The sequence below is a fragment of the Phasianus colchicus genome, chromosome 1, assembly GCF_987193195.1.
Source record: "Phasianus colchicus chromosome 1, bPhaCol1.hap1.1, whole genome shotgun sequence".
Classification (NCBI taxonomy): Eukaryota; Metazoa; Chordata; class Aves; order Galliformes; family Phasianidae; genus Phasianus; species Phasianus colchicus.
The window spans coordinates 13,709,176-13,733,747 of NC_143436.1; the positions used below are offsets into that span (position 1 = coordinate 13,709,176).

The 24,572-nt window shown below is 42.3% G+C and overlaps 2 protein-coding genes across 5 annotated transcripts in view; both read right to left on the minus strand.

Moving 5' to 3' along the window:
* The window catches only part of SLC26A5 (solute carrier family 26 member 5), a 32,918-nt gene extending 29,461 nt beyond the window's left edge, over positions 1-3,457 (minus strand). Inside the window, exons 1-2 of one of the 2 annotated variants that reach the window (XM_031594928.2) lie at positions 3,346-3,457; positions 2,373-2,423 (exon numbers count right to left, since the gene is read on the minus strand). The gene's annotated coding sequence lies outside the window, so the exon portion shown is untranslated. The remainder of the gene's footprint in view (positions 1-2,372; positions 2,424-3,345) is intronic. The other variant, XM_031595009.2, reaches the window with a different exon arrangement.
* A 7,666-nt stretch (positions 3,458-11,123) lies between these two features.
* The window catches only part of RELN (reelin), a 272,506-nt gene continuing 259,057 nt past the window's right edge, over positions 11,124-24,572 (minus strand). For 2 of the 3 annotated variants that reach the window (XM_031595823.2, XM_090135689.1), the window contains 7 exons: positions 24,373-24,446; positions 23,542-23,703; positions 23,036-23,193; positions 21,957-22,176; positions 20,771-20,968; positions 20,258-20,356; positions 11,124-12,247 (listed from right to left, as the gene is read on the minus strand). In XM_031595823.2, coding sequence (XP_031451683.2) covers positions 12,151-12,247; positions 20,258-20,356; positions 20,771-20,968; positions 21,957-22,176; positions 23,036-23,193; positions 23,542-23,703; positions 24,373-24,446 — 1,008 coding nt within the window. In that variant the 3' untranslated portion in view covers positions 11,124-12,150. Of the gene's footprint in view, positions 12,248-14,859; positions 15,689-20,257; positions 20,357-20,770; positions 20,969-21,956; positions 22,177-23,035; positions 23,194-23,541; positions 23,704-24,372; positions 24,447-24,572 lie in introns of those variants that run through there. The other variant, XM_031595892.2, reaches the window with a different exon arrangement.

A 24,572-nucleotide genomic window follows, 5' to 3' on the forward strand; every position in this document is an offset into this window, starting at 1 on the left:
TTGTGCCAAAAAGGTTTGAAAGCAGCAGCAAAAGTTAAGCATATAAAGAAGGTATTACAAATGCCTGCATCTATAAAAACGACCTGTGGCTTTGTTCCAGCCATGACTTACACATCTCCTCAGGCATGCCTGAGCCCAGCAGTGCTCCTGCCACAACTGGAGCAGGCAGCATTCCCTGACAGACATCTCAGAATGGCAATCCAGGCACTATGCTGCACAGCATATTAAGGTTTTAATTCTGTTCCATGAAAACCAGGTGCCCAGAATTCAAATTTTATAATGCCGAGCCTTAATCTGTAATGCCTTAATCTGATCCAGCCCCAGTGGACTGGACTCCAGCAATGATGTTTCAAGCAACAAACACTGCAGAATCTTATTAAGAGTGGAAAGTTCTGTGCGTGTTTTAGTACTGAAAGATTATTTGAGAAGATCTCAAATCAGGATACATCAGGATAAGGATGGCAGTTATTTCACTAAACTTCAGTGGGTTCAAATTAATAGATTGATTCGAGCTTGAGAACTGTAGCTACAGTGTCCACTTGTGCTTACAGTTACAGACTGATGCTTTAGAAGAACAAGTTCTTATGGAAAAACTCTATCAGCAATGAAACATAAGAAAAATTAGCAGCCAGCAGTTCATCACATGCAGAAGTATGCAAACATTGGGTCATGGGAGACTGACCTTCGTGTAAATTAATGGAGGAACCCCCCATGACAGTAGGGCAACCTGCTCTGGAGTTGCAGAAGTGTAAGAAACTGGTGGGAATGAAAGCCCTGATGGCTTTCTCCCTGTGCATTAATGTCAGAGGAGGAAGAACAGGCAGCTGAAATAACTCAAATAATTCCTAGGGATCTTGTATACTCCAGTTCAATAGTCAAACTGACATCTACAGTACATGCACACACCACAGTCATTATAATTGTGTTATTCCTGGAGGTCTACTGTTCTTGTATTACTCAGCTAAAGGTCTGGTGTTACCACAGACTGTCTGGATACACTCAAGAAGTAGCCAGGAAAGTTACCACAACATAAACACTTTAGTCGCTATGTATTCAAACTGGAGACTCAGGGACAATGGTACTTTAAGCCTTATTAGCTACGCATTACATAAATCAGACACAGTTTGGGCCTCAGCATTTCCCCAAGCAATTCTAGTTGCAGCCTGTCAAGTTTATACTACCTGTGGCTGCTACAGCCTCATAGGGCTACAGTCCCAGCTCAATAACAACCAGTGTAATCAAAGTGAAAGCTGAACAACCAGCTCAGCTAGATCAGCCAGTGTAGGGAAATCAAGACAACAACAACAAACCCAGAACATCAACACCTAGCACAGAGGCTTGTGTTCCTTAGGGGAAAGTTTCCTGGGACACAGAAAAGCAGTGGGCTCCCTACCTCAGACTCCGCTGTAGAAAGGCTTAAGAAAATGAGCAGGCAAACCATGTGTTTTTGGAACATTTCAGCACCCTTGGGGACAAAATGCTACACCTCCGGAAAGCAGTGTGCCAAAGATATGATTTGAACCACAGCAAGAGATCAGAATGTCTACCAAATGGCAACACTTGATGGCTGCTTAGTGCCCTAAGTCTAAGATCTGACAGCCAGAACCCAACAGAGCCCCTAAATAAGCACCCACCTCAGAGAACCAGGCTAAGTTGTGGCAAAGGCTGGGAAGGCTTCAGTCTTTCCTGCAGAATTCCCAGTATCATGCTCAGTCATTTTTACCTTTCTAACTGTAAGTATATTAAATAAGTTTCAAGCAAACTTACCCTGCCCACAGAATTTTGTAGAGCATGACTAACAAAAGCACACTAACACTCTGGGCAGATCACTCAGGCAGTAGTAGCATGGTGTAGTGATCAGAGCTTAAGCCTTGAAGTTGTCAGTAGATTTTTTCCTGTTGGACTTAGAGCTTTCCTTTGCTGAAATGTGATTCCATTAATACCCCAATATTGCCCCAGTTCCCCCCACAAATCTAATTTTAAGCTTAATGAAGCTTTTAGCATGATACTGCTGAGCAAGGCCTTCAGGTCTATACAATGAGGTATATGCTATCTCAAACCAACATGCTTTATCAGCTACCAACAGCTGCTCTGCTTGGGTGAAACTCCACACACTCCCTACACTCCTTCCATTTCAGAGATGCTTGGCAGTGCTCTGCATATCAATCAATAAAACAGTTCAGTTCAAAAGCACTGCTAGAAGCAGTACTGGAACAAGTATCTTGTGTCCTGAGAATGCATAGAATAGCCATAAGCCAAGTATGACGAAATGTGACCATGACTACCAGAGGAACCCTGAGAACAGAGCTGATCTCCAGCGAGTTCATTCAGTATAAGCCACACGCCTGAAGCTGTGCCTTTAATCACCTTACCTTTACTGTTCCTACAGCAGCTAGCGAAGCAGCGTATGACCTGTGAAAGTTCTGTAAGAGAAATAAAGACATCTATCACTCAGAACACATTCTATTACACACTGAGTAGACGACACTTCAAAAGTCTCTCTGAAAATCTGTCTTCTTTCGTGAAAACTTCATGAAAAAAACCAAAAACAAACAAAAAAACAGCTATAAAACCAAGCCAGCAGCCAGACCTGGGTCCAGACCTCAGCCTTCCCCAACCAGACCAACATCTGCAACAGATACAAGAATTATGAAGGTACTTTCTGCTGAGTCACCACTTAGTAACGACAATAAGAGCACTTTTTCCATAATTACCTACCCTTATTTTACTACTATCTAACGTCCTGCCGCAGCTGCCGGCCCCCTGGCACGGCGGGGCGCGGTGCACGCAGCGCAGCGGCTTCCCCTCATCCCTTCAGCGGGGTCCCAACGCTCCCAGAGCCCTCAGACTGGAAGCCGAGAAACGCCGAGTGCGGCAAAGGCACGGCTCTGCCCCTCGCCAGAACACGGGACAAGGCACAGATCAGTCGAGCTGCCGGCAAGGCTGGGAAGACGCGCGTGCCGAAGCTAGCGCTAGGCAGGGAAGCAGCTATCGCAGCCACCGAACGCCTCCTCGCACGGCCGCTCGGAGCCACGCGGCCCGCGCCGACGGGCAGCACGCGAGGAAATGACGGACCCCCTCCGCCTCCGCCGCTTCCCCCCTTCACGTTCGCGGTCCGCCCGCGCTCGGCGCACCGCCGCCGGTCCCGCAGCTCGCCGCGCACCGCATCCCCTCGGCGACCGCGGGGCCGGCGGGGAGGCGGCCGGGGCGAGGGGGCTCCACGGTTCTTCCCCGCCCGGGGACGGCCGAGCGGCAGCCGCGGGCACCGGGAGGGCGCGATGCCCGGCGGCGCTGCCCCTGAGCTCGGGGTCCCCCCGCGGTCGCGCCTCCCCGCTCTCCGCTCACCTCCTCCCGTTAGCTCCTCGCAGCCGCCCGGCCCGGCACGGCGGCCGCGCACCCAAGGTGAGCGCCCGGGGCGCGGGGCGGGAGGCGGCGAGCGGCCAACTCCGGCCCCCGCCCCTCCTCCTGCCGGCAGCGGGCGGCCGCGGGCGCGGCTGGGACTCGTAGTCCGCCCGCCGCCGTCCCGAGCCGCTCGCGCTCCCGCTGCGGCCTACACGTCCCGGCGTGCCGCGGGGCGGGCGGTGCCCGCGGCCTCAGGCGCCTCAGAGGTGCCCGGCGGCCTCAGCCGCCAGCGGGACGGGCTGCGCTGGGCGGCTGTCAGTGGGAGAGACATCGGGCGCTGTGGGGACGTAGCTGCCGTTCCTGGTTTTTTGTTTTTGTTTTTTTTTTTTAATTATTATTTCTGTTTTATTTTTTTATAACCTGCCTCATGTTCTCGCTCCCCGCTCCGCCGGCAGCGGGAAATGGCGGGCTGAGCCCTCACAGCAGGTGCGGGTGCGTGGAGCCGGCTGTGGGAGCCCCGGCTTTACTTCGGGGTTTATTTTTGTTTTCCAGGGTTGTTTTGAAAAAAGCGGGCAGCAGTGTTAGAATCGTGCAATCATTAAGGTTGGAAAAGACCTCTAAGACCACCTGGTCCAACCATCAGCCATCCCGCCGTGCCCGCTAACCCACGTCCCTCAGTGCCGCATCTCCACTTTCTGAGCACCTCCAGGGATGGTGACTCCACCACCTCCCTGCGCAGCCTGTGCCAGTGCACTCACCAATTGTTCCTAATATTCAACCTGAACCTCCCCTGGTGTAACCTGAGACCATTACCTCTCATTTTATCACTGTTATTGAGGAAAAGAGTCTGACCACCCTCCCCTCTCACCACAACCTCCTTACGTGCAGTTGGAGAGAGCCATAGGGTCTCCCCTGATCTTCTCCAGACTGAACCATCCCTTCCCTCACCTGCTCCCCATCAGTCCTGTGCTCCAGAACCTACACGCTTCATTGCCTTTCTCTAGACATGTTCTAGAGCCTTGATGTCTTTCTTGTAGTGAAGGTCCTAAAACTGAACACAGCACTCAAGGTGTGGCCTCACCAGTGTTGAGTACAGAGGAGGAGCAATCACCTCCCTGACCCTGCTGACCACACTATTTCTTATACAAGCCAAGATGCCATTGGCCTTCTTGGTCACCTGGGTACATTGCTGGCTCATGTTCAGCCAGCTGTCAACTAACACCCCCAGATCCTTTTCCTTCATGCGGCTTTCCAGCCACTCTGCCCAAGTCTGGAGCCATACATGGGGTTCTGTCCTTTTAGAAGTATACTACATACATTAGGCATCAGGCACAGACATGTGCCAGTAATGAAAATGAACGCAACAGAAAAAAGGTCTGAAGTGTTTCTTGTTGATCAAACACTTGAACAGGCTCACAGACACACTTCTTTTTTTCATTTTTAAGGTGCAGATTTTTGCTGCCTCTGTCTGAGAAGTGCACCTCGCCAGCCAGGCCTCAGCAGTCTGGGTGGCTGGATGTGACTTTGTGTTCATTTCAGTTTGTAGAGGATTCAGAGCTATTCAGTACCTGAAGAAGTCCTACAAGAGAATTGGAGAGGGACTTTTTGTACGGGCAGGTAGTAACAGGATGAGGAGAAATGGCTTTAAACTGGAAGAAGGCAGATTTAGACTAGATATTAGGAAGAAATTATTCACTGTGAGGGTGGTGAGACACTGGAACAGGTTGCCCAGAAAGGTGTGGCTGCCCCCTCCCTGGAAGCAGTGAAGGCCAGGCTGGATGGGGCTGTGAGCAACCTGGTCTTGAGGGAGGTGTCCCTGCCTAAAGCAGGGGTTGGAACTACATGATCTTACAAATCCCTTCCAGTCCAAACCAGTCTGTGGTTCTATGATTGCCTTGTGAATAAGTAGGAATAGTAGTGAGATGTCCACACTTATCTCAGCCTTTAGCCCTTGATTTATAAACGTATTACAATACAAACATACATCTCTCTGTTACACAGGAGAAAATGTTTTCACCCATCTCTGATTCTTTGAGATTTGTTTTTCTAGCTTGAGATGAAAGATGATAAATTTTGAAAGTTCTTATGCACTGACACCTTGACAAAAAATGTAGAAATGAGTGTCCACTGGAGTGTACTATTTTGAAAACCCTAAAATGATTCCCTCTCAAATTGGAGTTTTTTGTTGTTGATGATGTTGTTGTTGATGTTGTTTTTTGTAGCTTGAAATTATAAATTAAATTAATTCAAACTGAAGTATGGTCCTTTCAGTTTTGTCAAACTGCAAAATTTCAAGGTCTGAACATTTCAAAAGCTGCTTTTTAAGTAAGAGGTTTGTTATAAACAGTCTTCTCCCCAAGAGAGTGTAACAAAAAGGCATTTTGAAGGAAAAAAAATCAGAGTAATAGAAATGCACCACATTCAACAATCTTCATTTAGGGTGGTGCTGGATGCTGGGGATCAGCAGATTACAGAACTGGAGTAAATAGAGGTACTTCGGGAAAGATATCTTTCTGATGCAGTTTTGCTTATCCAAAAGTTTGTCTTTTTTTGTACTGGGACATCAGTAGAATGTGTGAGAGCAGAGGTGCAATGAGCTTAGGGAAGGGAAGTGTGACATCACCTTTGATGTACTAAAGTTCTGAACTGCTTTATTACCAATAAAGCACACGTTGCAGTAACACACTACAGATAGAGCTGTAGAACTGGAGTTAGTACAGAATAAATATTGCACAAAGAAGAGGGAAAGTAGAAAACTTAAACAGGGAAATAGCAGTGTAAAAATTTTCCTGCTAGAAAATCCACAAGAGTATAAATCATTTTAAACCTTACAGTAATCCACAGTGAGATTTATATTAAACTCATTGTGTCAATAGCTGTGTTTAAATACATGAGCTAAAGCTGGTTTTAATTTCTTGTGTGCATTTCAACGTGACCAAAGGGAATGTTAATAGTTCCTTTTCTTGCTTCTTTCCAGCATTGTCTGGCAGTCTGGGAAGAGACGCTTCAATGCTGAAGCGCTGAATGCAGGAGAAACAACATGAAAAGTAGATGTTTGGTCAAAGCAGAAGATGAGAGGAGAAGTCAGAACAGGAAAAACAACACGGGCAATTGGAGAGGCTGAAACATTCCTTTGGAGGTGTGTTGTGGGCAGCCAGCTCATCACACACACTGCCTGTGCTGGGTAGTGACAGGGCCCTAGTGCAAGCAGCAAGGCTGCGGAGCAGTGGGAGGACACAGGGAGCTGCAAGGTGCTGCTGAAGGTCAGACCCAGCGTTCACTATCTGCAGCTTCAGGCATGGGACCATGCCATTCTCAGCTTCTTTCTTCCTCAAGCAGTCAGTGATGGGGACTGTGGTCCCGGGAGCCAGATGGGTGGGTGTGGAGACTTCTGGCACTTCTCATTGGGGTGGGCTTCCCATGCAGGACAGATGGCAAACTGTCCTCTCCCTTTCTAGACCCAGCAGACTTCTTTTGGTTCAACTTCATAAGGCAGAACAAGACTTGTGCATTTGGTTGCGGAGCCTCATGAACATCCTAGAACAGGTCAAACTAGTAAAGTGGAGGTGGACATTTACAGATTGAAGTAAAGCGTGTTAAGATTGATGGGGATTTTCCTGATTTCAGTGGCAGTTGGCTTAGTTCTCCAAGCACTCATGTTAATTAGTGACTACCTGTGTCCTGTACAGATACATTACTCATGTCAGGCTTTATCATTGTGTGTAATAGCAGGTATCCTAGAGGAGGATATTTCCCTCTTCACCATGAAAACTTCCTTGAAAGTGTATAAGTGCAAATGCTTTAAAGTGTCCCCTGAGAAAGACTGGATTTTAAACAAAGCTGTGTGCCTGTTAGTTTGTATGGAGTGACAGATACAAACCAGATGAGTAGCTTTGCATGTGCTGCTTCTAGACAGTTGGAGCAGTGTGTCAGCAGAAGGCTGTCAGTGCATAAGGAAAGGAGGACCTGGGGCTACCAGCCAGCTCATGCTGTCAGCAGCAGCCTAACATAGAAGCACCCACTAAATCCATCATTCTGCCCAGTGCCTTTGGTCCAGCAGCAATCAGGACAGAAGCCATGCCCTTCTGCAAGAATTTCTTTGCCACAAACTCTTTGACAAATCTCCTCTGAGCGGTACGTAGCACAAACCCAATAGTCCCTCTATTTTTTTTTCCCCTTTCCACTAAAAAGGCTTTATCAACTTGTTTTCTTTCAAAATAAATACAGATTCAGACTATTAATCCAGCAGTTACTGATGCCCTCCTGAATAGAACTCCTCCACTCTTGAAATGGTGTTTTTACTGGGCACTTGTTTGATGGGCACTGGCTCAAACTCTTCCCATCAGGCTCCGGGACAATGAGCCATGCCTACATTCTTAGGGCAGCTGCCAAATCAATCCCTTACTGGTTTAATTTGGCCTTGAGACTCCCTCAGCAGCCTGGGTTTGAGGTCAATCTTTTATAGAATCATAGAATGGTTTGAATTGGAAGAGATTTGTAAGATCATGTAGTTCCAACCCCCTGCTTTAGGCAGGGACACCTCCCTCAAGACCAGGTTGCTCACAGCCCCATCCAGCCTGGCCTTCAGTGTTACCAGGGAGGGGGCATCCACACCTCTCTGGGCAACCTGTTCCAGTGTCTCACCACCCTCACAGTGAACAATTTCTTCCTAATATCTAGTCTAAATCTGCCTTCTTCCAGTTTAAAGCTATTTCTCCTTGTCCTGTTACTACCTGCCTGTACAAAAAGTCCCTCCCCAGCTTTCCTGTAGGCCCCCTTCAAGTACTGGAAGGGTGCTATGAGGACCCCCAGAGCATTCTCTTCTTGAGGCTGAAGAGCCCCAGCTCTCTCAGTCTGTCCTTGCAGGGGAGGTGCTCCAGCCCTCTGATCATCTTCGTGGCCTTACTCTGTACCTGCTGCAACAGCTCCATGTCCTTCTTGTGTTGGTGGCCCCAGAACTGGATGCAGCACTCCAGACGGGGTTTCATGACAGCAGAGTAGAAGGGCAGAATCACCTCCCTCAACTTGCTGGTCATGCATTCAAGCCCTTGTTGAGCTCACACCTGGTTAAGCCTTGTGGTTCCAGAGCTGAACTAAATGGGGTTCATCTGCCATATGCTGTAGTTTGCGGCCCTTTGGATGGCTGCTAGTGGCTGGCAGTGTGGCTGCTGCTGAGCGTCCTGCAGTGGAGCCTCAAGCAGATCCTGCTTGCCCACTGATGAATAAACAGTGAGATGGTGCTGGGGCAGCAAGTCTACCCAGTGGCATTTGCTCTGACGGGTTAGCAACTGAATGAAACATAGAACATATTTATAGCTGCTCTTGTGTTTTTTCCCATGTGTTTTCTTTTCTAGACTAAACAAACTCTCTACTTGGAAGATTGCGGTCCTATGGGTCTTGTTTTTACAGAACACTGTACTCTGAAATCTCTTCAGCTTGTTTACATCTATATTTAAGTGAAAGGCTCAGCAGCCAATAACTGCTGTCTAATTTAGCAGCACTGACAACTGCATGGGTGTTTTCAGTGTTTTACCATAACTGCTTCTACTGATACAATGCAAAATGACATTTTTTGATATATTGTGTGCTGTTGATTCTCTTCCCCTGGTTTTGCTGTTAAGCCAGGTATTTACTCAGTGTGCAGGTACCTAATTTCCTTTTTGACAACATATTGTCCTTTATTGTATTTGGTTTGTTATTTTATTCCTAACCATTTCTCTAAATTGTTTTGTTCATACAAAGCCTCAGTCCTTTGTTCATACAAAGATTCAGTCCTTCAAAAAACTTGTGCTCCACTCTTTTCTTATGGCTGAGGTAAAGTCACCAGCTTTGAATGAAGCAAGCTCAAGAGAAGACTAGTTAAAGGCAAAATTATGGTAACTTTTGTTTTCCATTGTTCCAGGAACACCAGCAGGCAAGAACATCATTCTTCTATAGTATTATTTCATCTCTCTTACATTTTCCTTATTTTCCTGGAATATGGGTTCATGTGCTGTTGGGGAAATGGGAGAGACCATAAGGCATCCTGAAGGTATCAGCATTCATAGTTGCACACGGCAAAGTTTTATATCGGTAGATAAGCTTGTCAGTACATTTTATAGCACTGTCACTGGTTTATTGCCATTGATTATGTGATGTGTCACCCTTGCTACTTTGCAAGCTATTTAACATCAGATGATTCATTACTTTCGGTCACATGAGAGGAAAAATAAAATAGTGCGTATACTGAATACACTGCATGTGCATGCTGCTGCGTGCTGTAGGAATGGAAGAAAATTAAGGATGAACTTCATGGAATTTGGAAAGGACAAACAACAAAATCACTTGGAAATCTACCAGTGGGGATGATTTTCTTGAGATAAGCATGTCTATAGTTTATAGTCCGCTCTAATGAGATGCGTTGAGGGATTCCTCTGTGGTCATGATTGCAAACACTATTCAAGAGAAATAAATACGATTGTGAAAAGCAGCTTCTCTGGCTATGCTGGCCTCTTCCCTGGAAAGTGAACTCAGACTATTTGTCTCTTTGTATCTATCTTGCTGTCTGTAAAATAAATGAATTCCTTACCCTAGCAACACAGTAGCTGCACATGAATTTAGTCTGACATATTACTCATGTATTGGCATATTAGGACAAATAAGATTATCTTAAAAAATATGAGTGTTTGTTAATATCTTGCATTTTTGTTTGTTTAATGGGTGAAACTTTCTATTACAATATTTTAAAATCTCTTGCACAAACATTAAGATATTATGTCCTTTAATAAAATCATTTATTTCTTCCTGTTCTTTCCCTGAATAGATCCTTGTTTGAAGTCCTGAAAGCACATGAGCTGGGCTCTTGCAGCAAGTTTCCTGTTTTGCCAAAGGCTGGTTGCATAATTTTGACTAAGCCAAGGTTTTTTGGCAATTTTGACACTGAATGACCTGCTTTTTTTTTTTTTTTCTGTACTTCTCAGGTTCTATTGACCAAAAAACTCAAAAGTTAAATACATTTTATGTATCTGGATTGGTTTAAAACAAATGCTGTACTCATTCAAACCAGTATAGTGCCAAAACCAGTGGCCAGAAGCAGATGTGCAAGAAGATTTAAGGGCATAACATGTGTACAATATTTTGCTTTGATATTTGTCCATTCCATACCTGCCCCTGCCATCATTAGTTGAGGAGATTTCCTGAATGTGTTGTGGTTTGCTTACTTAGTAACCTGCATGGATTTCTCTTCCAAGTACTCATTAGTCTCCTCTTGAATCTCAGAAAACATTTCATAACTGCAACACAATTTATCAAGGCCTGCCATGTATGTAATCTCTAATACTACGTGAAGAAATAGTGGCTTCTATCTTTTTTGAGCCAGGCCCTTTTTTTGCTGTGTGGTACTCAGAGCTTGGAAACACTGATTCACACCAGTATCTGTCCTTGGACTTGTGCCATATTTTCATCCTGAATGGTATTATGCTTGGACAAAGCTGTGAGGTGTAAACTGATGCCATTGGTGCACGACACCTCTACATTGGGTTTGAAGATAAAGAAAAGTGAGTGTGTGTATTGGTCGATGGTCCCAATTCATTCCTTGCACTGGGACAAGCTCCAGCAAGCCTGGGAAGATTCTCTGTTTGCCTCTGCAGATACTGCTGTTTTCAAAGTGATGTGATGTACTAAGTATAGATTTAAAAAAATACCATCAATATTTGTATTACAGTCTAGATATTTAGTAAAAGAATTTGGTTTATGATTTCTTGGAAAGCCTACCCGGCTCGAGAAGTCTAACATCAGAGTCATTTGTTGACATTATTTTTATTGAAGCATGGATCTTTAGCTTGGTTCACCATAAAGTGAAGCATTTTATTTATGATAATAGACAGTTTAGGGCTATAGGGGCATTATAACGTTGCTGGTGTAAATACAACTTTATCAGAAGATACAAACATGACCCGCAAGAGAAACAAACACCTAAGAGAACACAATGAAACGTTCACTGTTTACAAATCACTTCATTACTACAGACACCAAATGGCAGTTACTGTAAGTAAATCAGTTGCAGAGAACTGACTACATTTAGAGAAGGAAACGGGAACTTCTGTTTGGGGCTTCATCCACAACTGCTTAGTAGAAAAAGGTTTCATGTCAAGCATTCTTTTTTTATCCACAAAACAATGCTAACCAACAGACATATAAAAGAATAGGACTGAAAGATATCAATGTCTTTACAACTACTTTTGCAATTATCTTCTTGATTAGGTACTTTGATTTTTTAATACATTTTGTCAGAAGGTAAATAGCCCAAAAGTCAGCAGCAAAAATATTACAACAACAAAACAAGTAAATATAGTGCCAATGTGTCATTTTGTAGAATACAAAGAGGACAAACAATGATAACTTAATCATATAAAATGACACAGAGCTGAAATACAGTGCACTTAAATACCTATGTGACAAAAAATGTTAAATTCTGTACTTAGTATGTACGTTCTTAAACATAAAATCTGAAAAGTCTTTGTGCTTAAACTTTTTTTCCTGTTAAACAGAATTAGTTGCTTACTTCCAATACTGCCACTGTAACTGATATTACAACAGATCACAATTTTCACAGACACGTCAACATTAAAACATTTACCTATGAGAAAATAAGTCACTTCTCATTAGTTCACAGTGCGAAAAAGTGGTGTATACTCTGTCTTGAGAAAGGCTTTCAGTTATTCATCAAGCCAGTTGCAGAAAAGTCCTGAAACCAGATGCAGTGCTAGGTTTAAAGAATGGAAAGCAACACATCACATGTTGGGAGGAAAAAATAAATTTCTCATTTCTTCATGGATATCGTCTAAGTGACCTTCGTCTTCTGTTGTAGAAATGCCTGAGCCCATGTTGCCGTGAAAAATTCATCATGTAATTTTGTTTGCGAGTGCTGTTAAAATCAAAGGGCGAGGGGAGGAAGAGAAGAATGTCAGTTTGTTATAGGTACTTAAATTGCTTCTGGAGCAATGAGCTAGTGGGACAGATTCTTCTTGTTTCTTGCATAATTTTTGAAGCCCATGTATGTAGTGTAAAACACACCTTTGGTACAACAAGGTACAGGGCAATCGAGAATCTGTCCCACTTTGCCTTTTATTTACAGTTCATTATGTTGGAGAAAAGTTAAGAGCTTTCTGCTAATTAAAGCTTGAGATGTGTGGAGCCATATTCACTAAAGCTATATGCACTTCATACCCTCTCAATATAGGGTGTTTCTCTATTGCAGTCTTATACTCCAGTCACCTGTCTTAGAATATTGGTTGCTGTATCTTGAGAACAGAGGAAAAGCTTTACTTCATTATCTTCCATCTTTACCACAGAGGAAATGAAGTATAATGCTTTTATGCAGATTTAATATTTCCCTCCCCTGTACTCCTCATCTCAAATTGAAAAAAGATCTGGGAAATCAGCATCAGTGCATGGGAAGAGACCAGGCAGGAGACTGCATCCTGACCGCAGGAGAGACATGTGTTCACACCTGTGTGAAGAAGAATCATCTCATCTTGTTTAGGTTTCTGCTTCTACTGAGGGAAGAAAGAGCCATGAGAGGGCAGCAGCGCACAAGACTGCTCAGCTTAGAACTTTTGGTACCTGAAACCTATCTAATGCCAAAGGGCTGGATCCTACCTTCAGGTAGGTTGTCATTTATGAGTTTTCCCAGTCCATAAAAAGTAAATACGCTGTAATTGGTTACACTTTCAAGTGCATAAGCTTATTTTTAGTGAATATGGCCCTTAGGAAAAAGAAATAATTGCATGCTTTGCAAAATAAGTATGATCCTCCAAAGGCAAAGATACCTTATGCTTTGTACCATGATAATGTCATCTACAAAAATATGTGTAACAAAATTACACCCTAGAATCTCCATGATAAAATTAAATAAAAGCAGTTGTGTCAAAATCTAGGATGTAAGCTGCCCATAAATTGCAAGCTGTCTCCCAACTAGTTTGAAAATTTCTTCATCCAATTTCATGGAAAAATGAAACTACTGTTGTTTTGTTTGTTTGTTTGTTGTTTTTGCCACTGGAATGTACATACAAGAATGAAACAAGCCCAGCTCCAGATGACAATGGATGCATCCAACACAACTTTTTGCACTCTTGTTTAAGTTAGTGCTCTAGAGCATTTGAGTTTGACTTGTCCTTGAATTTCACATGACTTTTTCAATTGAAAAGTTCTGTGCTAATTTATAAGCTATGTGTGAGAGAGTGACAGTGGTCAGTTTGTATGGTCTTAATGCAACTTGGTAGCTTAAGTGCAAAAAAGCATCAAAGGCCAGCCTTAATTCTAATCACATACTCTGTGTAGCATCACCCTCAGTGAGCTCAGTGCCCCACACCAATCCCAACTGGCCTTGCTCCGGGCACGTGGCACAGAATGGAGCCTGGCAACGTGTCTGGCTGAAACATTTGCCCCTTTTGGAACTAGTTAAATTCAGGACTGAGCTTGGCCGTGAGATCCTCAGCGTAGTCAAAAAAAAACAAAACCAAACCACAAGCAGCCACGGCACAATGAGTTGCTGTCCTTGGTCCTGGCCCCACGTGATACCCTGCTGCCTTTTACTGCTCACATTCAGCTGCAGCTCAACGGAGGTTTTCACCATTTTGGACACCTCTAGGTATGCCTGACCTATATTTCACTTGCAGTGCCTAACCATTTTGTAACTGGCACGCATGTTGTGATGAGGACATTTAAAACTATGAACAAACACAAAAACGACAAAAAAAAAAAAAAAAAAAAAAAAAAAAAAAGAGGAAAAGAAATACATGAGAAAAGGAATAAAGGGTTACCTAAAATTTAAGTGATTTTTTTTTAATGTATATTCAGTCTGTTTTTGTTATTTTATGAGATGATCAAAATGTTACAAAGAAAATACATATTCCTCGTCTTGCACGGAACACCACAGCAGTGCAATGTGTGAAAAACAAGAAAAATTTAAACTCCCAAGAACTAAAGCTTTGTTTTTTTCGCTTGTACTGGCATGGTTCAAACTTGTTCTCACCAAAGGCTGAGGTAGGCTTCCCAGCTGCTGGATTGGATGCTACATACATAAAAACGTCATGTCTGCTATAGAAAGCAGCATGGTTTTCACTCTTGTTAGAGATAAGTTGGTGTATCCTATAAAATACAGTACAGTACCGTATTGTATTGTATAGTAGGTGTAGGCTGATATTCACAAAATAAGTCTATATTAATTTCTCTCTATATTCATGTCTATACAAATTCTCTGAATTAATTTTATTTACTGGTAGGAGAAGAAGCACTGGATTACAGAGACTTGTAGCACAGTTTATGAGGAGGAGTCACTCTGGCTCTTTAGCAGATCATTCTGACCATTGTATATTTCCTAGAGCATCATTTGAACTAAAGCCTGCAATTTAAAATTTGTGAAAATAGGACATAGCCAAATTCAATGAAAAAAATACAGTTAAAAAATTAATTTATTTAACGTCACTTATTTTTTCATGTTTTTGTTTTTGGCTGACAGGGCACAGTAGGAACCAAACAGAAGCAAAAATATTTGGATAACAAAGCCAAATCTGAAAGGAAAATAGCAAAGGCATGGTCTCAGGGCTACGCTTCTGTTGAATTTTGTGGCAGAATTACAAATTATTCATTAGGAGAGTCAAGAGAAAAGCAATGGGATCATTGGCTCTAGTGAGATCAAGACTTGAACCCGCAGCTCAGTCATGGTGTTGACTACTAGTGTCTAACTGCGGCAGCACGCAGCAGCACAGCTACAAGTAACAAGAACTACCTGGCACAATCTTAATGTGTGTCCAAGAGACATGCATGCCTATGGCACCACACAGATTCACTGACGTATGATACCTGGCCAAGGCTTCTGCTCTATAGTCATTAATTACAGAAAAAAGTGGGAATTCCCCCTTGGAGCTGAGAGACTGCCCATGCAATAGGATGGGTGCCCTCCATTTGTACAGTTTCTTGTGCTGCAGCTCCATGCTGCCGTAAAGTTGCCGTTGTCCAGTGGTGAGATGCTGAACACCTTTGGGTAACGTTAGCTATCCCTGATACTCCCTGGGGCAGAGCTGCAGGATCAGGGCCATAGAGAGCTGTGTGGCACATCTCAGAGAACACAGAGGATTTTCCATAGACCCTTCACCCATAAAACTTTGTGAAAGTACTGTAGCTGTAGCAGCAAGATATATTTCATATTGATTCAGGGAAAGTACTTACCTTATTCTAGTGTAAAACCAATGACAGCAAACAATGAAATACAACACAAGTTAGAAAATGCCTTTCAATGCATGCAGCACTGTGATTAGTCATAAAACCCTGATGAGGTTTAGAGGCAATATAGGATTTTTCATCTCTTTTGAAAATAAAAATTGAACAAATTATTTCCTGATATTTCAAATCAATGCTTATATTTTTATTTTCTATAAAATTCAGCATGCACTTTTTAGAAACATAATAAAAATGTCATAAAAGCACAGACTGCATCAGATTAAATTTGGCATAAATGTTGTGAATATTCAGATAATTACCTATTGTTTTAGTATTTCTGTTCTCTGTTATAACTGTGTTTGTACTTTAATTTAGATGCATTTTTCAAATAATTGCTTTTTATTAAAAAATAAAGCAGATGAAAATGCTTTTCCACATAAACACTCTTTGCTAGAGCTGGGATATATAATTTGTATTTTAATGTTGCAAAATAAGGATAAGCATCCTTTGCACCAAATACAACCGAGTTCCTCACTAAATCATTTGTGCCAAAAGTGTGAGAATATCTTGACAATGAAGAGCATGGAGTGATGGCCATGGAGGAATTCATTCTGTTTCCCAACAATTAACCATAATAAAGTAGGTGGGTAATATTACTTGCATTCATTGCACAGCTCCAATTCCCATGGATTACATCATGAGTTTTGGGGTACAAAGAAAGCAACACCAGACCATTAGTATTCAGTTTATCATTGCCCTTTTATTCTCAATATCTTTTATCAGAATTCAGATTTGAAGAAGTCAATAAAGGCCTTCCCTATATACAAAGAAATGGCAGTTCAAGTGCACATGCAAAGAAGGGTGTGGTATCTGTGCAGCAGACAGGCTGTGAGCTCTCCTTCAAGAGAGGAACAATGTGCAGATGAAATGCAGAGTTGGAAATGGGCTGTTCTTAGGGCAGAAATGCAGGGACACAAAAAAAAACCACTCTTAAGTCTGGAGTAAAATCCATTTTTTTTATCCTAAGAAGAGCCACAGTCATGGAGTCACGTGAGGGTTGTGCCCAAAGCTTTCTTTACAGCTGCAGAGAAAAAATGTGGCACTAAAAAGGAATTATCAGCACTAGCTTTGAAGGGACCTCTTGCTAACTAATATCTTCTTCCATCACATGATTCATACCAACCATAATTAAAATAAGTTGGCCAATGGTTAGTTGGCAAGATCGATTCAATGTACCCCATATTCAAAGCAGGTACTGTGTTGGAAAGAGGTGCTCAGTATGAGCACTATTTGTAGCTGCAGTACAGCATTAAAAATACTGCTTATTAATGAGCGATTCAAACAATTAGTTAAAAAGTGGGGTGATTCTAAGGAACGTACAAAAGCACTCATCCATATCTTATCATTGCTATCTGTTTTGCATGGACAAATCATCTGCAGGCTATTTTTCTCCCCAGCAAAAAAAGGAAGCAAACAGATTGCTTCCTGAAAATGTGTTTGCCGGTAAGAGGAGGATATCCCTTGATTCAGAAATCAATTAGACTGAACACTGCTGTGACACTGGCTATGTATCACCTGTGGGCTGCATCTGTGCTACGGCGTGGAGCTGGGCTCATGACAGAATTAATTTCAAATTTCTGGATAGCTAAGAAGAGTTGAGGTATGTAAACAGGTATCACGTAGTTGTCCCTGGGTGGACAGTCTCTGGGGAGGACTGTAAGGAGGAGCAGATATACTCCTCACATCAACTGGGGAATAAAATCATTAAAATCATGGGCAGTACTACAACACTACTGACCTGCTTTACCTGCAGCAGGTGCTTTCCTTACTTGCCTTCCTACTCCAGCCCATAGTCTGCCCAAGGTAAGCACAGCTAACTTGCCTTTGGGCTGAGGGAAAGCTGGCAGAGCTCTGCACACTGCTGGGTCTGCAGGCAGCCAAGCCGAAGAGGTACAGGGAGTATGGGAAAATGTTTGTGATTCTTCCACTACTCTCTGGGCTGACAAGATGAGTTGCATGGAAAACAAGGAATTTCTCTGTGGCCAAAACCACACCTCCTGTTACAGGTCAGCTTCTTGTCATAACGCCATACAGGTGTCTGCTGTGGTGACGTGGGTTTGTAGAGCACAAACAAGCATGAAACCCACAACATCTGTGAGCAGACCTCACATGGGGCCAAAGAGGATAATCTGGATGGTGGCCAGAGGGGTGTATGTACGTGTACATTAGCTGGAGTCCCTCAGGTGGGTGGAGGTGTGGCAAGGTTATGAGAGGACAGAGAGCGGGCTGTGTAAGAAACAGAGCATCAACACCTCCCAGAGCCAGGGGTGTTCCTGCCCTTCTGAGCCAAGGTCAGAGTGCCAGCAGAGGTAACTTCCAGTTTGAGAACTACAGAAGTTTCTTAAAGTATCTCAGTTTTAAGAAAAATAAGCCAGGCAGAAACTTACTGACTCCCTATAAAATCAATGGAAAATTACATTACAACATCACCCTGCTAAATGATTTTAGTCCAGGCCATGCATCTCTGCTGTGGGTGAAGAGGAGCACCCACTGTCTCCTCTCTAGATGGAGAGCTGACTCAGTGAGTCAGCCTGCTTGCCCCAGGGCTGGTGGAGTTTCTGTGCCTGGGGTGACATTTCCAGCACCTTCCTTTCTAAACCTCTGTTGTTGTTGGGATTTTTCTTTTTTTTTGTTGTTTGTTTTGTTTTTAAATTCTTTTCCAGTTCAAGTTGAACGGGGAAAAGCCCAAGAGAGCAGGCAAGGAAGACTAATGTGTCCAGAAAACAGAAAACCGCTGACGTGTTGGTTCTACTCACAGCATCTTACTTTGTATTTTAGGTACCTTCAGGCCCTTATACTACCAATGGGGAGAGGCAGAGAGACTGGCAGTGGCAAAGCATCTGCTGCTTGGAAGCTCAAGCTGCCTCTGATGAGTTTTTCTAAGACGATTCTTCTTCCTTGCCTACTTTTTTCTATTTCTTACAACCATTGAAAATCCAGAGATTAAGGCCCACACTGGTCATTGGAAAGTGAAGCAATATTAAGAATTAAAGCTAAGTCCTATCATTGTGATTCAGGACATGTCTTAACATAGCTGATAGCCCTGGTGTGTACAAGATCAGCTAGAGCTAGTGCTAACAGACAGAAGAAAAAAAAGGGAGGAGGCACTACCTGTCCACCTGGTTCCTTTCCTAGGCAAGGTGTGATTGCTTGCTATAGCATTTCTATTGTTTTTCCATTCTATCATAAAACAAATCTTATGATTGATTTGTCACAACTCAATTTGTCTGTTTTGTTTATAACCTGGCAATTTCATCGTCAAAGAAGTTCTTCAGAATTCAGCCTAAGAATTCCTTATTATAAATCTATCACATTCCTACTTATGCTTTCCAGGTTAATGGGTAATATTAGTCTCTATTTTTCCCCACGTGATTATTCCCTTTTTATTTTATTTTAATTGCAAGTCAGAAAGAAATTGAAATATTTCATAACCAGCAGTTCTCTTATCTATGGTTTCTTGAACATTGTGAACCTCCTGCAGGTTTATGATTTTTCCTGTCTTTAACTGTGCAGCATCCTACAGCCACTGATTAACTAAGGCAGGAATCACATCCATCCCTTTGTTCCTTCAAGCTTTAAGCTTAATGTTATGGAAGCAGAGCCCAGCAGGGTGTAAAAGCAGCAGAGCGTGTACAGTTACTCAGTGTTGGGACCAGTTTGGCTTGGAGTTGATATGAGTGCCATGCAAGCTGGTGCTGCTTGGTGGAAAGAAGTACAGGGCTAACTAGCAATCAGATAATCTACTTTTCTACTATTACAAAAAGTTACTTGCAGTTTCTCCGCTAATTCAGATTTAAAGACAAAAACCTTATAATTACACATTCTGGATGTTATTCAAGTCTGATGTCTCATAGTTGGTTTGTAAATTATTCAATAAAAGGAACGTTTGAACCTATCTATGGAGCAGGCACACCTCTTTCTGCCAACCACTGTCAGCGATGAGTTCCCGCCCGTGAAGCCACTAGCATTTCACTTCTACTGGAACTAAATTGTTAGAGAAAAAGCAGGTCATCTCTTCGTGGCGGAACACAGGAAAATGGGTTAGCTGCGAGCGAAACCCATCTTAATAGTGGGAGAACCAGGAGGGTGAAGACACTTTACTTGGTAAAATCTTGACAAGGGGATGAATATAGCTCGGACCATAGGAACCTGATATAGTGAACCCTGTTTCTGAACAGTATCCTTCTTACTAAAAAAGGAAATGAATAAGGCATTAGTTGCTAATGCAAATTTTTCAGAGGCACAACAACATTATTCTGTGCAAAGAGCAATACAGCAGACTCTTGTATCTTTGAAAGGATATAAATCAGCCTTACATGGCAGCACAGTAGTGAACAGAAATATCCTTTTTTTTATGCTGCAGCACAATATATCTCACAGTCATTGCTACACTACAGGAACACACAAACACTTGGTGGTGATAAAGCCCCGCTTTCCCTCCTGTGTTTTTCCATGAGGCACAACACCTACCCCTGCTGTGCCACATATTTCATTGCCATCTTAGCTGCTGCTGGTTGCAGTCAGGGCAAAGCATTAGCAAAGACTGATTCTCAAAGGCCTCCCTGGGCCAAAGTGATTCTTACTGAGCTTAACACTTGTGCCATGCTGGAGGTATTTCTGAGATGGGATGGGATGAGGTGAAGCTGATACTCACAGGATGACTTCTACGTGGTCCAAAGCCCACTGATCATGACCTGTTCCGTTGTGACGGGGCTGCCACCAGCGCAATAAGACTCCTTTCATTCGTGCCTCCCTGTTGTCACAAACACAAGAGCCTGTGAGAGCTCCAGACTACAAAGGCCTACACTTCTCTGTCTCCCCCTGAGAGGAGCTGACAGCAAAGACAAAGCATTATTTGTACACCCCTAAAATATAAAATATACCCCTAAAAAATACAGCACAAAATATTCAATGGTGAAAAATTGCACGCCCAAAAGGAAGAATTAAGTATACTTTCCTCTTATCCTTTAAACACATATCATGCTTTTTCCCAAGCATTTAATAACCACTCTCCTGTTCTTTCTTAATCAGCCTTCCCCTTAAACTTCCTTCTTTGCTTACCCTCTCATCAACCTGATTTTTCTTGCAGTGATGCAAAAATAGAGTCTTTCCTACCATAAATGTATCTTGTGCATTTAGACGTAATGAAATGTGACTGGGTACTCACAGGGGAACATTATAAGACACTCTTTGGGCTTGTATAAAGTCCTTTGGCTGATGCTGTGCAATTACTTGCCATGTAATTCCATTATTTACACTGTATTGGAGAAGCACTGCCTTGTCTACAGTGTTAGGATCACTTAGATTAGTATTGCAGCTGTCTGTTTGTGAAATGCTTCCAATTTGCAAAACGAACATGATTTTGCTGTAAAACACAGAGAGAAAAGGTATTGTCAATATGCAAAAAAGTATCCAGAGAAGAACAATTGTACTTCCAGGTATATTGCAGTTATTAAAAATTTCAGGATTCTCAAGAATCATTACTTTTAACATGTAAAATAAGTTGTTCTCACATCTAAAACACAGCTCCTCTTTCAAAGTAATAGTTTGCTGTGTACAGCATATTTCCATATATTTGAAGGCAATAGATCCAATTTTACAATGTACCTGCACTCAAATGAGATATACAAATAGAACATGCAAGTGAATGTTTGAAAAGCTAAAAAGGGGCAAATAAAAGTTGAACAAAGTACTGAAAGGATTTCAAATGTTCTACCTAGGCATTCAAATAAGAAACAAAGAGTCTGATTTATGTCTGGCCCATTTGCTGATTCACTCTGCTTCTAATAATTCTTTAGACAGTTAAAGACAAAACAAGTCCAGAAAGCTGTCACTCTGTTAAGGGTCAGCACAGGCTGGTTACATTTGTTTTTCTGTGGCTAAAGAGATTTAACAGAAGAAAAAGATACTCATTTTCATTTCCAGGTGAATATAATTTTATTTGACAACTGAAACAGGAAAATGAGTCTGTAATTACTGATAGCATCTTCACTCATGACTGCCATTGGAGGCACATGCAAACGTGGCATTTGTTTTATCAGATCAGGCACTGGTCCAGGCAGTCTGGTGTCCAATCTCTGCCAATGGCTTCATCGTCAGTTCTGGCTTACAAGGCAGCTCTCTGTTGGACATGATGAAAACAGCTGACCTTTTCATTTGACATCGCTTCCTCCTCATTCTATCTCCCAAATCAAAGTCACAAAGCATTTTGTTTATCTGCCAACCACATCTGATGCATGGTAAAGCCAAATTAGTTTATCCTCTTCAGTACTGCCTCACATGGCTCCACTTGCATAGAAAGAACTTCCTTTCTCATGAGCTGCTGAAGGAACATTCTATGCTCAAAGTATTACCTTGCTCGGGTGAGATCCAGAGGCTTAGTCACAGCTTGTCGTACTTGACATCCATTAAAATAGAGTGAATCTCCATGGGCATAGGGTGCCAGCTGTCCACATCCATTCCCTATCACTCCCCCCTGAATGGTTTCCCAGTTTATTTCAGTGACTCTTTCAGATTCAAAATTATCTTTAATATAACTGGGTAGATCATGGCTAAAAACAGAGCAGTCATCACCTAAAAACGAAACAGCGAAGTTATAAAACACAAAGAAATGAAAATAATTGAGAAAATTCAGTTACAATCCATTGTAATTACATTCAAGTTAGTGGCTCAATACACAGGGTGACTACAGGCTGAATATGTTTCAGCAGATCCATTAATAGTGTGCACATTGCTGCACAGCATTCATTTTTATGAAACTGAAGCTGCCAATCTGTTATTTTTTACAGCAGTACAACTTCAAGGATTGCAATAGAGCTTCCCCCATTTTTCTTTGGTGCCAACATACGAAACCTCAAATTGATGCTTGAGGGGAAATGTCTTTAAAATTGGGAAGGAATCTGACCTCATAAAGTTATGAGACTGCCCTGGAAGGTTCTAAACACTTTGGCTCCACTCCCATAAAGCAGTTACGATGTAATGAGGACACAGGTACCATTAGACATGTGCTTATCTGGATTGAGGCATTAGAACAGAACACCCTTTTGTGATTGTGTGCAGAGCTAAATCTCCTACAGGTGCCATCAACTTCTGGACCCCATGTACACTTCCCCTGGGAGTGACTGCACCCTTGGAAGGAGTAGAAGTTTGCAAGCCATATCTGGGTAAGCAGGTAGCCACCTCCTGGCTTCAATGAAGATTGAATGGGCTTTAAGTACAGTGCCAGACAGCAGGGACTACTGATTCAATCCAGGAAGAATAAATGAAGGGAAGAGCTGTTACCTGCAGCCCTGTCAAATTATGAATTTAAAGTCTGTTACTCAAGCACTTCCGTGATGAATTAAGACAGGATATATCACTCTATCCTTTTGTTCAACTTTGGGCTATATTAGACTGCAGCAGTTGTATAAGAAAGAAAATGAAGAAAAGAAACCTTGATATCCTTCATCACAAATGCAAATAGCTCCAGTTGTGCAATATCCTCGACCACTGCAGAGCTTAGGGCATGCTTCCCCAATGTACACGTGGTCGATCGCCCAGCTTTGTTTCTCTAGTTCTTCTCCTTTCTGAATCCACCTGAACTGAGTTGCACTGCAAATATCAAAACCCAAATACGATATTATGATATCTAAAAGTTAAACACATTTGTAAGAGAACTTCAAATTTGCCAGTAGAAGATGAAATTAAAAAAAAAAAATTGCATGAGAGGGTTGTGACTTTAATAACCAGAAAGAGCCAGTCTGAATGGGTCGCAACCATATTATTGGCAGTAGTCACTTCTATTTAAATAAGCTTTCTTAAAAACATTAGTTCTACATCAGACCTAAATCCAGTAATAAAGAAGCATTTTAAATTCACCAGTTGTTCCAAAGCTAACAGTGCCAGCAAGACAGCTGACATTTTATAGGCCAACAGTGAGCTGACCTTTTGGTAGCCTACCTGGAAGAGACATGATCAGGCAGCTGGATAGTTATTCTTTTCCACATGGAGCTGTTGACAGAGTTATAGATGGTAGCTTCGTGGAATTGAAATGGGGAGCAGCCAATGCTATTAGACGAGGAAGGAAGACAGTGTGTCTGTACGAGCTGCCATGAATCTGTCCTACAAGAAACAGAAAAATTATGTTTTTAGAACTACGGACAGAATAATGAAAGGGAAACAGGGAATCTCTAAAGGTCACGATGCCACCAATCTTACTAAATAAATCTAAAGGATTGTCAGCAATAGTTTTTGTACACTTTGTAGCTACAGAAAGACAAGAGCTGAAAGGATGAAAGCCTGGTGCACCCATGGAAGACTTTCCATGCTCTGTATTTACTTACAAGCATTTAAGTACAGAATATCCCATCAATTTTACAAATTATAATGCACAATTATGCTACAGCACAGTGTTATTACAGAAATAATGTTATTGTTTGTCAGTTAAAGACCAAATCAGAATTAAATAACCTCTACCTGATTACAGTTTGGTCCTAAATGTACACTCCTGTACAAGATTAAAACAACAGTATCCTATAAATGTGGTTTTCTGTGAACACATTTTTAACAGTAACATGTGCATGACTGTAACTGCAAGCTCTGTCAACATCTGGGATAAATTATAAGGAGAATTTATGGGAGTTACGTACAGAAATCCCAGTGCTTGCAAACAGAATTTGTTCAGATCCTGTTACAAGATGAACATCAAGGCAAATGCTTTAATAAATGAAAGCCCTCGAAGTTTTTAATAGCACAGTATTTTTTAAGTCTGTATATCCTGCTCTCATTTACCTTGCATCCTTAGTATACTCCAGCATCACAGAGTGGAGGTCCCCACAAGATGATGCCTCACAGCCAACCACGATCTATAGCACAAATAAAATTGGCAGCTGTAACAAGTCAGGTAGACATTTAATGTGATATATGAGGAAGTGTTGCTCTATTTTTTATTTTTTACAGGTTGCATAAAAGAGATTGCAAACTTAGACCTT